At 42.3% G+C, this 14,103-nt stretch overlaps 1 protein-coding gene across 1 annotated transcript in view; it reads right to left on the reverse strand.

The window, feature by feature from the left end:
• gnal (guanine nucleotide binding protein (G protein), alpha activating activity polypeptide, olfactory type) overlaps positions 1–14,103 on the reverse strand; it is a 105,034-nt gene that overhangs the window by 22,519 nt on the left and 68,412 nt on the right. Inside the window, exons 6-9 of the mRNA XM_053611915.1 lie at positions 10,458–10,512; positions 2,485–2,558; positions 2,074–2,132; positions 1,765–1,885 (exon numbers count right to left, since the gene is read on the reverse strand). Of these exons, the coding sequence (XP_053467890.1) occupies positions 1,765–1,885; positions 2,074–2,132; positions 2,485–2,558; positions 10,458–10,512 (309 nt within the window). The remainder of the gene's footprint in view (positions 1–1,764; positions 1,886–2,073; positions 2,133–2,484; positions 2,559–10,457; positions 10,513–14,103) is intronic.

The following is a 14,103-nucleotide window of genomic DNA, read 5'->3' on the forward strand; positions in this document are numbered from 1 at the left end:
AGACAAATCCAAATCGTAAGACAATAGCTTGGTCGAAATAATAGGCAATGGGTCAGGTGATTGGCAAATGGGCATAAACTGGGCTAGGCTGTAATCCAAAATGCAGAAACAAGAAACGAGGTCAATCACAGGAAACATGAAACGATAACTGGAAAACGAGAAATGAAAGCTAGGTACAGAGATAACTAAGTACTGTGCAAAGTCACAGTGTTTAAACAGTCTCTTATATACTGTGGTGTGAGTGTGTGAGATTGGAAACAGGTGTGCGTGATTAAAGTTCCAGAGAAGGTGAACGTGTGTGTGTGTGGGAAGTGTAGTCCATGGTGGCCATGTTTGTAGGCCGCTGTGCAGGATGGGAAATGTAGTCACTGGTTTGCTGTGACCTGACACACTTCTAAGCAAATAAAGGCCTCTCTCACATTGGCTAATGTTAATGTTCATGAGTCTACTATAAAGAGAACACTGAACAACAGTGGTGTGCATGGCAGGGTTACAAGGATAAAACCACTGCTCTTCAAAAAGAACATTGCTGCCCATCTGCAGTTTGCTAAAGATCATGTGGACAAGCCAGAAGGCTACTGGAACAATATTTTGTGGATTGATGAGACCAAAATAAAAATTTGGCTTAAATGAGAAGGGTTATATTTGGAGAAAAGAAAACTCTGCATTCCAGCATAAGAAACTCATCCCATCTGTGAAACATGTTGCTGGTAGTATCATGGTTTGTGCCTGTTTTGCCGCATCGTGGACAGGACGGCTTGCAATCATTGATGGAACAATGTATTCTGATGGAACAATGGAACATTGATGGTTAATTGATGGAACAAGGAACAAGGAAAATGTCAGGACATCTGTCCATAAACTGAAGAGAAAGTGGGTCATGCAGCAACAAGCACACAAGTTGATCTACCAAAGAATTGTTAAAGAATAAAGTTAATGTTTTAGAATGGTCAAGTCAAAGTCCTGACCTTAATCCAATGGAAATGTTGTGAAAAGACCTGAAGCAAGCAATTCATGTCAGGAAACCCACCAACATCCCAGAATTGAAGCTGTTCTGTACTGAGGAATGGGTTAAGATGTCTCCAAGCCAATGTGCAGTACTGATCAACTGTTACCAGAAATGTTTAGTTGCAGTTATTGCTGCACAACAGGTTCAAACCAGACATGAAAGCAAAGGTTCACATACTTTTGCTACTCACAGTTATGTGATATTGGATCATTTTCCTCAATAAATAAATTACTCGTTTGTTTAATTGGGTTCTTAGTATCTACTTTTAGGGCTTGTGTGAAAATTTTATTTTATTTAAATATTTATGCAAATATATAGAAAATTCTAAAGAGTTCACAAACTTTCAAGCACCACTGTATCATATACTGTACCACACTGTCTGGATTTTTTTTAAAAAGGTTTAAATGCTTATAATAAAAAAATTTGACTAAATAATCACTAAATTGCAAAACAAATAAAAATCCCCCACAATAAAAAAAAAAATGAAATGCTTTATCAACCCCAACAGAAGTCTGATAATATCTGAAAATGCAACTATTTGTAAATTGTGAAAGAAAAATACTCAGGAATTTTGGGGCACTGAAGGGCTGTTTGGCATGATTCCACTAGTTAGTCAACAAATGTAGCACAAATATAGCATATTACTAAGTTATTGAGCAATGCCGAATATTAATTAAACTTCCATTCAACGTAGTGTATTCAGACATAAAGAGGATTAAAAAAAGAGAAACATAGAAGAGAGGGACAGGTGGAACCTGTTATTCCAGATGCTGCGGAACAGATCTAGGGACTCGCGCAGGCGGTTAGTGCTGTTGTCTTCTCTGATCACCATGTTGTAACTGCTGCTGGCTGCTACAAAAATGATGGCTGTCACATCTGGAGCAACACATAGCCACAAAACACTGTCACTCAGATGGGCTCTTTTTAGATTTGGTGTTAATTCTGGATTTGTTTCAGACTTGCAAAAGCCATGTGAATGATACAACACTGTCAATTAGGATTGTTTTGACTAGTGAAAATTATGTGCAGCTAAAGACACAAATTTATACAAATGCCAAATTCACCATTAAAGCACTGGATCCACTTTCTTCTCTCATCTCTCTGACCACCTACATCAAACATGCTGAGAGACAAAAAAGAAAGAGAAGATGGGCAGGGACAAAAAAAAAAAAAAACAGGTCTCCATGGTCAAAACAGATGCTTTTAAAAGAACCGATTGTTTATTAATTATGAAATAATTTGCAATTCCCATAGTGAACAGAGTACACATTATATCACAATAAGAAGATGACTAATTGAAGCATTTATTACAACAGGGGCCCAATGTGGTCAAAGTGAGGATGACATTTGACATCATGCTTTGATATTTGCCATCTACCTTCAAAGTTTGAATCAATTTAACAGAGCAAACAGAAATCTTACTGATCTAACATTAATTATGATAACATAAAAAAGTTAAAACTACAATGACTTACTGAAAGTTGACTTTGTCTACTTGAAATCTTGTTTCGAAAATCCCTGAAGTCAAAACTCGGCACCTAAGCAAATCCTACACAAAGTGAAAAAACAGAACACAATACAGTAAGAAAATAAAAATGGCACAGAACAACTGATAGCAGGAATTTCTCTTATTTTTTTCTGGAAATTATTGTACAGAACTTACAGCCCCCTCTGAAAGTATTGGAACAGTAAAGCCAATATTTTTGTACTCTGAAGACATTTGTGGGTGAAATCAAAAATAAATATGAGACGATAGATCGGAATTTCAGCTTTCATTTCCTGATATTTACATCTAAATGTTTAAACAACATTAAAACATGGTACATTGTTTGAACCCACCCATTTTTCAATTGATCAAAATATTGGAACATATAACTGATGGGTAATTCTTGTTGCCCAGGTGTGCTTTGTTAGATTAATTGTTTAAACAATTAACAGCTCTGGATATCTTACTCAAGGTAGAACAACAGCAGTTGACAGTCAACAGTCAGTGACATCAGCATCAGCCTCCACAGGCTAGGGGTGAAGGTATCATAATCCACCATTTGAAGACTTCAAAAGCAGAAATATAGATGCCATAACACCAGATGCAAACCACTCATCAGCAGTAAGAATCACAAGGCCAGATTAAAATTTGCAAAGCAATACAGAGATGAGACAATATTCTGGAGCCAATATTAACCTCTACCAAAGTCATGGAAAGGGCAAATAAAGGATCTGCTCCTGATCCAAAACATACAAGCTCATTGGTCAAGCATATTGAAGGCACTGTCATGGCTTGGGCTTGCATGGCTGCTTCTGGAATGGGCTCACTGATCTTTATTAATGAGGTAACTCATGACGGTAGCAGCAGAATGAATTCAGAAGTCTACAGAAACATCATGTCTGCCAATTTACAGAGAAATGCATCCAATCTACACACACTGGAACACCTGTACACCTACTCATTCAAGCAATTTAAATAGTCTGCTCTTATATAGCACTTTTATCCAAAGTGCTTTACACTGTGTCTCATTCACCCATTCACACACACACACTCACACAACAATGGTAGCAGAGCTGCCATGCAAGGCACTAACTTGCCATCGGGAGCAACTTGGGGTTCAGTGTCTTGCCCAAGTACACTTCGTTATGTGGAGTCATGTGGGCCGGAAATCAAACTGCCAACCCTACGATTAGTGGACAACCTGCTCTATCACCTGAGCCACAGCAGCCCCATTATCTTATCATCCAATTGTGTGGCAGCAGTGCAATGCATAAAATCATACCAGCAGGCAGCTTCACAAAATGTTCACATTAACTATCAGAAAGGGGGAAAATGTGTTCTCAGTAATTTTGACAGTGGCAATTTTCTTACTGTATTGTGTTCTGTTTTTTCAAGAACAGAAAACTTAGGCTGCAGTGCGCACAGGCTCACCAAAACTGGACAGTTGAAAACTGGAAAAACGTAGCCTGGTCTGATGAATCTCGATTTCTGCTGAGGCACACAGATGGTAGGCTCAGAATGAATCTATGGACCCAACCTGCTTTGTGTCAACACTCCAGAACATGATGCAATGGCACTTGGCACACTTTTGGATCAATCAATCATCGCTTGAAAGCCACAGCCTATTTGTTGATGACCATGTGCATCCCTTCATGGCCACAATTTACCCATCTTCTTATGGATATTTCAAGCATGTCTCAAAGCGCCATGCGCTTTGAGACATGCGCCATGTCTCAAAGCAAAAGTCGTCTCAATCTGGTTTTGTCATAATGACAATGAGTTCAACATTCTTTAATGGCCTTCCCAGTCACCTGATCTGAATCCAATATAACGTCTGGGTTACGCATGTAACCCTGTTCCCTGAAAAGGGAACGAGACGTTGCGTTTAGCATAACACTATGGGAGCGCCTCTCGCACGCAACCGGCAGTTGAAGCTTGTGTAAAATCATGCCTATTTATAGGCCTGCCATGATCAGGTGACATGGCAATTAAGCATGTCGCGTGATATAAATATGGCACCTGTGAACCGCGCCATCAGCCTCTATTATCTGAAGTGAAGACGCAATTCCCAGGCCTGCCCTGGTATGACAAAGCTACGCAACTTCTCGTTCCCTTCTCAGGGAACAGGGTTACATGCGTAACCCAGACATTCCCTTTCAAAGGTAACTTCGACGTTGCATTTAGCATAACACTATGGGAACGAGAATACCCACTCCGTCATACAGAGGTATGGCCTGTTCAAAAAGACCCAAGCCCGAGGGTCACTGAAAAAGACTCGAGCTTGGGGTGGAATGAATATCCAGGCTGTAATAACGAATGAATGGGTGTGGCGTAGACCACCCTGCAGCAGCACACACATCCTGTAAGGATACCACTTTGGGCAAAGCCTTCGCGGAGGCGACTGCCCTAGTGGAATGAGCCCTTATGCCCAGAGGTGTAGCGAGACCGCACGCCTCATAAGCAATAGAGATTGCTTCCACTATCCAATTAGAGATGCGCTGTTTTGACACAGCATCACCTCTACTGTCGCCGCCAAAGCAGACCAGCAGCTGCTCCAACTTACACCACTGGCCGGAGCGGTGGACGTAAGTACAGAGAGCCCTTATTGGACACAGCAGGTGCATTCTCTCTTTTTCCGGCGTGGGGAATGGAGGAGGGCAGAAAGCCTGCAACACCACAGAGTGGGCAGCCGATGTAGGCACCTTAGGAATATAATCCGGCATAGGATTGGCTAATGAAGGGGTAACAGAGAGAGCTTGTAGATCTCCTACTCGCTTGAGAGATGTCAGGGCCAGCAGAAGAGCTACCTTTAGTCAGAAGCTTCTCAGAGGCTGACTCTAATGGCTCAAATGGGGCCCTTGACAGACCTTCCAGGACCACAGAAAGGTCCCAGGAAGGTATGCGCGGCCTGCAGATCGGCCTCAGCCGCCTGACACCACGCATGAGCCTCGAAGTTAGAGGATGTTGCCCCACAGAGGCTCCATCAACCCTGATTGTAGAAGGAGCCCACCACGCTGAGAAACGTTCTTGTAAGAACTCCAGGACTGTAGCTATTGCGCAGTTCACTGGGTCTAGCTGATGTTCCTCACACCACAAGTCAAAAAGCTGCCACGAGTGCATACAATTTCCTTGTGGATGGTGCTCCAGCATTTAACATGGTCTCTACAACCTCAGTTGTGAGACCAGAATCTATGAGCTGGTGCCCCTCAGGGGCCAGACCCACAGTTTCCATAGTTCTGGCCGAGGGTGATAAATCAGCCGTCCGGCTTGAGACAGAAGATCCATTCTAAGGACTCAAATGGGGCACCTGACAGACCTTCCAGGACCACAGAAAGGTCCCAGGAAAGTATGCGTGGCCTACAGATGGGCCTCAGCCACCTGACACCACGCATAAACCTCGAGGTTAGAGGATGTTGCCCCACAGAGGCTCCATCAACAGGGGCGTGGCTGGCCAAAATGGCGGCCACTTAAACCCTGATTGTAGAAGGAGCCCACCCCACTGAGAAATGTTCTTGTAAGAACTCCAGAACTGTAGCTATTGCGCAGTTCACTGGGTCTACAGTGGATCCCTGCGGATGGGAATCTCCCAAGGAGTGCCATCTAGCAAGGATATTATCTCTGAGAACCATATTCGAGCTGGCCAATAAGGTGCTACTAGCAGCAGACATAGGCTGTCTTGGCAAACTCTTGCTAGAACTTGTGGGAGCAGAGCGATGGGGGGAAAAGCGTAGAGATGTGACCTCGGCCACATGTGCACCATGGCGTCCAACCCTAATTGTGCGAGAGGAGTGAGGGTGAACCACAGCGGGCCGTGTGTTGTTCCCTCGGAGGCGAACACATGCAGTCCCGCTTGGCCAAACCTCGCCATATGGACTCCACCACTTGTGGTTGGAGCCACCAATTCCTGGGCCTCAGCTCCTGCCTCAACAGGATGTCTGCCCCCATATTCCCAGAATGTACATTCCACTCACTGACAAAATTTCCTTCTGCCCAGAGAAGAATTAGTTGCGCCTGCCTGAACAGGGGGCACGGACATAATCCTCCCTGGTAGTCAATATATGAGACCACCAGTGTGTTGTCTGTAAACACATGGTGACCTCTCAATTGAGGAAGAAGGAATTTCAGTGCTAGAAATATGGCCCACATGTGTAGGCAATTTATATGCCGTTCCAGATGAGGGCTGCACCAGAGACATGAGCTGGACAGCTGTCTAAGACCGCGCTCCAGCCCGTGAGGGAAGTGTCTGTCATTACTGTCTTGTGCAAAGGACACACCGCTAGAGTGTGACCCAAGGCTAGAAACCGGGGACACTCAAATTCTCAGAGCATGTAGGCATCGCCGCGTGACACTGATTATTCTCAGAGGTTTCGTCCTTGGACGAAACCCCCAACTTCTCAGCCACCACTGAATGGTCTCCTGTGCAATAGGCCCATAAGCGCCAATAGTCTCCCAAGATCTAGCTTTATCTTGCTCGGTGTTGATAGGATTGACCCTACGCATGCTGGGGATAGAAACGCCCTCATCATAGTAGAAGCCTTATAACCCCTAGAAAAGTTATCCAATGCACTGGTTAAAGCATACTTTTCTGAGGTTCAACCTGAGCCCCAAGCTCTTCAACATCTCGATGTTGAACTGCCAGTTCCCTGGATCGTGCTAGAATTAACCAGTCATCCAGGTAGTTTAGTACACGGATGCCCTGGAGTCACAATGGAGCCAGAATGACATCCATGCACTTTGTGAAGGTGCGAGGGGATAAAGCTAGCAATATTTCTATGTGGACATATGCACCTTTTAGATCTATCGTCACAAACCAGCCCTCAAACTGAATCTGTGGAACTATAAGTTTGGGCGTCAGCATCTTGAACCTGTATGTCCGAAGAGTACAGTTCAGATGACGCAGATCTAAAATTGGCCGCATACTCCTATTTTTTGCGGACCAGGAAATAACGGCTGTAAAAACCTCCCTCCCTCAGGGAACGGCCTACATGTTTTGTGGCCCCTTTGTCCAAGAGGGATCTTACTTCCTGCGCTAACGTTGGGCTCAGGTCTGTGCTGACTACTGTGGTGAGCACACCTCTGAACCGGGGGGTCGAGCTATAAACTGGACCCAGTAACCCTTTTCTATGGTAGACAGAATCCATGGAGACACATTTGACAGTAGTTTCCACACTGCCAGATGGTCTTTTAGTGATGTTAACTATTCCACATTCTATTGGAGGGAAAGCATCAGATTTTCATTGCCCTGTGACAGCTCGCTGACCAGAGAACACTGAAAACTTGGGACCGCCTTGGCTAAGGGAGGCTTTACAGTAGCACTGGGGGCTAACTGCCCTAACAACCTCATATCCCCTGATACGTCCCTTCACAGCCCCTCAGGACCGCTCTTCTTTGCCTGCTTGGCCTTTATGACCATTCTCAGATCAGGCCTAGTAGCAGGCCGCGACTGTGGCTGCCCGGTTCCCCTGGCTGTCCGCGGGGGGTTGGCGGGCTGCCATACTCACCTTCTGGGTCTCCCTTGCACTGGTGCTGACCCGGGCTCCAGTCGTGGATGCCCGGGAGAACTCGAGACAACAGGGAAGAAACTGGCTGAATGCCGCCATATGTCGAGCTCAATCAGCAGGTCTGCTTGGTAGGCCTGCAACACTGTCATTGTCTGCAGTGACCCACAAGCAAGACTACTACCGCATAGGCCTTGCCCACCAATGCCACGTTGGTCTTACACGGTGGCCTGGATGGCAAAGCCGGCCCCCCAATTGCCTGCCGTCGATGGAGAGAGGTGGCTCGCAAGCGCCTCCTCCACCTTCAGCATATCTAAATAGCCATGCCATTCATTCCCCACAATGGCCGAATAATCCAACATCATGGGGTTATAAATACAGCTTTCCCCCAGAAGCCTGATATTTTAATGATAATGATAATAATGAGTCTTTATTGGTGACATATACATTACAACACAGTGAATTTCTTTTCTTCGCATACCCCAGCCTGTCAGGAAGCTGGGGTCAGAGCGCAGGGTCAGTCATGATACAGCACCCCTGGAGCAGAGAGGGTTAAGGGCCTTGCTCAAGGGCCCCACAGTGGCAGCTCATCAGTGCTGGGGCTTGAACCCCCGACCTTCTGATCAGTAGCCTTAACCGCTAAGCCACCACTGCCCCCCATTTTGTCATGCATTTCTGGAAGAAAGGGGAGTTTCTGCAGTGTGAGGGATTTACTTTCACTGGGGAGAAAAAGGCTCATCCAGCCTTAGTAATCACTTCAAGCAGCTCTTTATATGCTGCTCTCAGTTTTTAGTACACCCTCAGGGCTGATGGTGCGGTTCACAGGTGCCATATTTATATCACGCGACGCACTTAATTGCCACGTTAACTGCCACCTGATCATGGCAGGCCTATAAACAGGTATGATTTTACACAAGCTTCAGATGCCGGTCACACGCGAGAGGCGCTTCCATAGTGTTATGCTAAACACAACGTCAAAGTTCCCTTTGAAAGGGAACACCTTTGGGATGTGGTAGAACAGGAAATTTGCAGCATGAATGTACACATGAAAAATCTGAAGGGATTGTGTGATGCAATCATGTCAAAATGACTAGAATCTCAAAGGAATGTTTCTGACATCTTGTGGAATCCATGCCATGAAGATTTGAGGCTGTTTTGAGAGCAAAGGGAGACCCTACCCTGTATTAATATAGTGTTCCTAATTAAAATGCTCAGTGAGGGTATTGGGAGGATCTTCATCATCCAAAAAACACTGCCAACACAAACAAGGACTTCATTGGTGGAAAAAAATGGAAGGTTGTAGACTGTCTAAGTCAATAACTAGACCTTAACCCAATTGAGCATGCATTTCATCTCCTAAACAGAAGACTGATGGAGAAACCCCCCAAACAATCAACAACTGAAAGCTGTGGGACAAGCCACAGTTTGATGATGTCAGTGGATTGCCAGCTTGACACAGTTATTGCAAGCAAGAGATGTGGAATCTATCATGTCATATTCATCTTCTGATCTCAAACCCAACTGTCTTCAGTGTATAGCAAAAACAATAGAAAATTGGCTTTACTGTTCCAATACATTCAAGGGGTGACTATAGATGTTCTAATAAAGCAGCCAATCTAGAGATCAGCTGACTTTGGATCCCTATAAAAATATAGCTTTTACTGGGAGTCATGTAAATGAAGAGTGTACATGCTATTCAATCTTTTTCACTATCCTGACACACTGCCTTACCAATAAAAAAAATGGACAAATTTCCCTGTCCATCTCCCGCCACTAAACAAGCACTATGTCTCAAAATGCATCTATCTATGTATCTATCTATGTATCTATGTATCTATCAATCTGTTACTTTGAATGTAAGTTCAGCATTTTGGATTTGAGATACAGCTCAGAACAACAATCAGTGGAAAGGAACAGAGCTCATCAGTGTATTTAACATCTCTGTGCATGAAATCACTAATTTTACAGCTCCACATGTAAACCAGACAATCAGAGTGTTCAGGCATTGACATGCTGTCTAGTGGATGTCGCTTTTAATTCTCCATCTGTACATAAAGTAAAATTATGTGTCAAGTATAATCCATGCCTGGCTGTTCGTGTATGGCCGTACCATGCCCCTTTGTGTTTTATTCCTTATGTATTGTGCGAAGCTGGATGTGAGAGCAGAAAGGGATAGGCCGTTTCAAACACACTTCTCGTGACTTTTTGAAAAGCTGTATCAAGAAATACGAGTTCAGTGAAAGGAATGTTCCTTTCACTGGGGCTTGGGGTCGCAGAAAATTCATACATTCATGTAGTGGTTATTTTAAATATTTTATGGTTAAAAATTACTTTCTAAATATAGTAGTGCTGGTATATCTGTCAGGCTGATTACTCCACCTTGATTATAACAGTGTTTTCAAGCCATCCTTCCAGCACACACATATGCAGTCACGCACAAGCACACACTTTAGAGCACCCCCACCTGGTCTGTTGGTGTGTAGTCATTCTGCCGTACTGAATCGATTCTGTCCAGGAAGCTGAAAAACAGATAACGTACAAAGCTGTTTTTTAAATCTCACAGCAGGAATGATTACAACCTGAACTGTATTAGACCCTATTAAATAATAATTCCTTATAATAATAATAATAATATATAAATATTATAATATAATATAATATCATATAATAATGTGGCTGTGTTTTGACTTTCAGACAGCCTGTGTGTACGTGTGTGACATGCTTTCAGACATTCCTTACAAATGTTTCCTTGGTGAACCCTGCCTAAACACCCGCTTGTAACAGGCAAAGACTCACCGCGCGCACACACATGCACATACACACACACTTTTCTAGGCATCTTTTTGCTTCTCTCACATATACAACCACAATTCCAAAAAAAACTTGGGGTGCTATGTAAAATGTAAATAAATGTAAATAAAAACAGAATAATTTGCAAATCTCCTAAACCCATATGTTATTCACAGTAGAACATAGAAAACATATCAAATGGTTAAACTGAGTAAATATAAATGTATTTTTAAGCAAAAAATAAGGTAATTTTGAATTTGATGGCCACAACACGTCTCAAAAAGGTTGGGATGGGGGCAACAAAAGGCTGCAAAAGTAAGTGTTAGTAAAAAGAAACAGCTGTTGGTTAAACAACAGGTCAGTAAAATGATTGGGTATAAAACAAGTATCTTAGAGTGGTAGAGTCTTTCAGAAGTAAAGATGGGCAGAAGTTCACCAATATGTGAAAAACTGCAGCTATAAATTGTGGAACAATTTCAGAATAATGTTCCTCAACGTAAAATTGTGACTATGAATATGGGTTTATGAGATTTGCAAATCATTGCATTCTGTTTTTATTTACACTTATTTACATTTTACACAGTGAAACGTATACAGTTATACACATTTTTCAAAATTTTTTTGGAACTGGGGTTGTACTATAGATACCACACAACAGATTAAGGCTGGTTAAATTTAAATTGTCTTTAAAATTCTGGCTAGACTCATACAACACATTTCTTCTCCATCACAAAGAATGCTAGTCCTAAACACCAAGAAACAATCACTAGTATCCCTAGCAACCTTATTATTTGACTGTACCACCATAGGTCAACAGAGGTGATTTTTGAACCACTCAAAAATACACCATAGGTGCTTTTTCACTGTAACAGAAGAAGGCTTTTAAAAGCAGTGGCTTTTAAAAACCATGTAATGACAACAGAGAGTGTTGCTCTCTTAGAGCTCCTTTGACACTGTAGACAGTCCTACAGTATAGACTTTGTGTAGGTGGAGGAACCTGTTCTGGCTATCCAGATTAAAAAGGTTTTTGAATGTTGTCTTCAGTTTACTCACTAGCTTTTTAATAATTATTCAACTTTGCTTGTATAAGAAATATACGTAGCTAGTTTCATAATTATATCCTGACCACAGGCCAAATGCTTTACCACTGTACTAGGCAGGAACTCACAAACTAGCTCTAAAAACGATATGTTCTGACTTTGGTCAGATTCATGAGTCAAGTAAAGTCGTCATTATTTACATAGTACATTTAAAGACGAGTGCAGGCCAAAGTTATTTTCAATGAAATCAAGCGAATATGAATTTCGGGAAAGGGTATTTACAATTCTAAAAATGTATTCTGGGCATAGCCTAGTGTTTCAGTCACATGATTTTTCTGTTGCGATTGCCATATTTGGGACAGAATTTCCGGCTTTGCTGCAGAACAATTTAATGTAAATTGAGGTGAAACATGGTAGATGCTTTTTTCTTTTTTCAGTCTTTCCATGAGAAATGTGGTGCACATTTCTGATTGAGTGAGATTAAGTGACAGTCAGAGCTTTAAAAACAGGTCTGGAAGGGGAAAGACAGGACAAGCTTGAGTGCAACAAAACAATGTTAAGGAAGCGAGGAGTAGAATGAGAACCATTACTAGCTACAAACAGGCTGGAAACCAAATGGTGGAGGGGAGTCTGGAGCGTGCTAACGAGCTGAATCTTTTTTAACAGGTTCTAGCCCAGACGTCCATTAATGACTCCCCCATTGAATGCACCATCTCTGCCAACCTTGCACCTTCCCCTTCTCTCAGCATGACTATTATAATTTACCAGGTGAGGAGAGAACTGGGAAAACTGCACAGGCAAGGCTGTGGGGCCTGATGGAATCAGCCTCAGCGGGGTGCTGAAGACCTGGGCCAGCCAGCTGTGGTGTACTACAGCAGTGGTTCTCAACCTTTTGTTAGCTCTGAACCCCTATCATATTTCATACAATCCACACGGACCCCCTCACGCCACAACAATTATAGGCTATATATTTAAGTCATTTCTATATATGTTACTTTATTTTATTAATATTTGACATTAATAATATTAACATTGGACATTTAAAATTTAACCAAAACATTTCAAGATTTTATTTTTTACAGGTTATTGTTGATGTGACATTTAATTTGCGACACTTGAACTTGTCTACCACTCATAGGTTTTTGCAAATTATCATTTCATTTGTAAATAAATTTAAAATAAATCCATCAATAAACGATCGTTTAGATGTTTCTATAGGACACTGGTAGCTCAGTGGTTAAGGTGTTGGTCTACTGCTCTGAAGGTCATGGGTTCAATCCCCAGCATTCCAAGCTGTCATTGTTGGGCTCTTGAGCAAGGCCCTTAATCCTCAATTACTCAGAGTGAGATAAGTTTAAGGGAGTCTGCCAAATACTGTAAAAGTAATTTTGATACATTTAACCAAAAAAAACAATATTTAAACATTTTTTAAAAACCCTGCAATTAGCCATGGACCACTAGGGGTCCAGACCCCCAGCTGAGAAACACTGTGATATAGCACATGTTCTCTCTCTAAGACTAAAGAAAGCCCCACCTCTGGAAGACTTCTTATATTGTTCCAGTGATCAAACCAAGGCGACTAATACTTGTAAGAGTACTCGTAAGAGTACAAGAGGACTACAGACCTACAGACAAAAGACTACAGCTCTCTTGCACTCATTTTACACATCATGAAGACCTTTTAGAGCCTAGTTCTGAAGCAGCTCAGACCACTGGTCATGGTACATCAAGACAGAGAGTTTGCCTACCACGCACATTTAGGCATGGACAATGCTCTGATATACATGCTACACAGAGCCCACTCACATCTGAACATACCTAGAGCTATAGTGAGCATAATGTGCTTCAATTTCTAGAGCATTTTCAATACCATCCTGCATGTCCAACTGGGAAAACATCAAGCACCAGAGTGGGAAAAATTGTGATCCCTGTGACTTTAACTGTGGAATGGATGTTGGTACCAAATGAGCTGGTTTGAGTATTTCAGAAACTACTGATCTACTAGGTGGCGCTATCACAATTTTTGTCTGTGCTAACGGTTGTATATAATGCAGTGTAATATATATCAAATGACAGGTTCATTCTAAACATATTTGCCTCAAGAATCAGTGGTGTCTGTCAAGCCGTTCAGTAGATATTTCAGATAATATTAAAAACCTACTTTTGTGAACTAGTCATAGGTTTTTTGCTCAAGTGAAATAACACTATTGCAGAACAATACTTTTGATGTCTTAGATCAATAATTATGAAAAAAAGTTTAACTTTTGATTTACCCTCGCA

The sequence above is a fragment of the Ictalurus furcatus genome, chromosome 23 (assembly GCF_023375685.1).
Source record: "Ictalurus furcatus strain D&B chromosome 23, Billie_1.0, whole genome shotgun sequence".
Classification (NCBI taxonomy): Eukaryota; Metazoa; Chordata; class Actinopteri; order Siluriformes; family Ictaluridae; genus Ictalurus; species Ictalurus furcatus.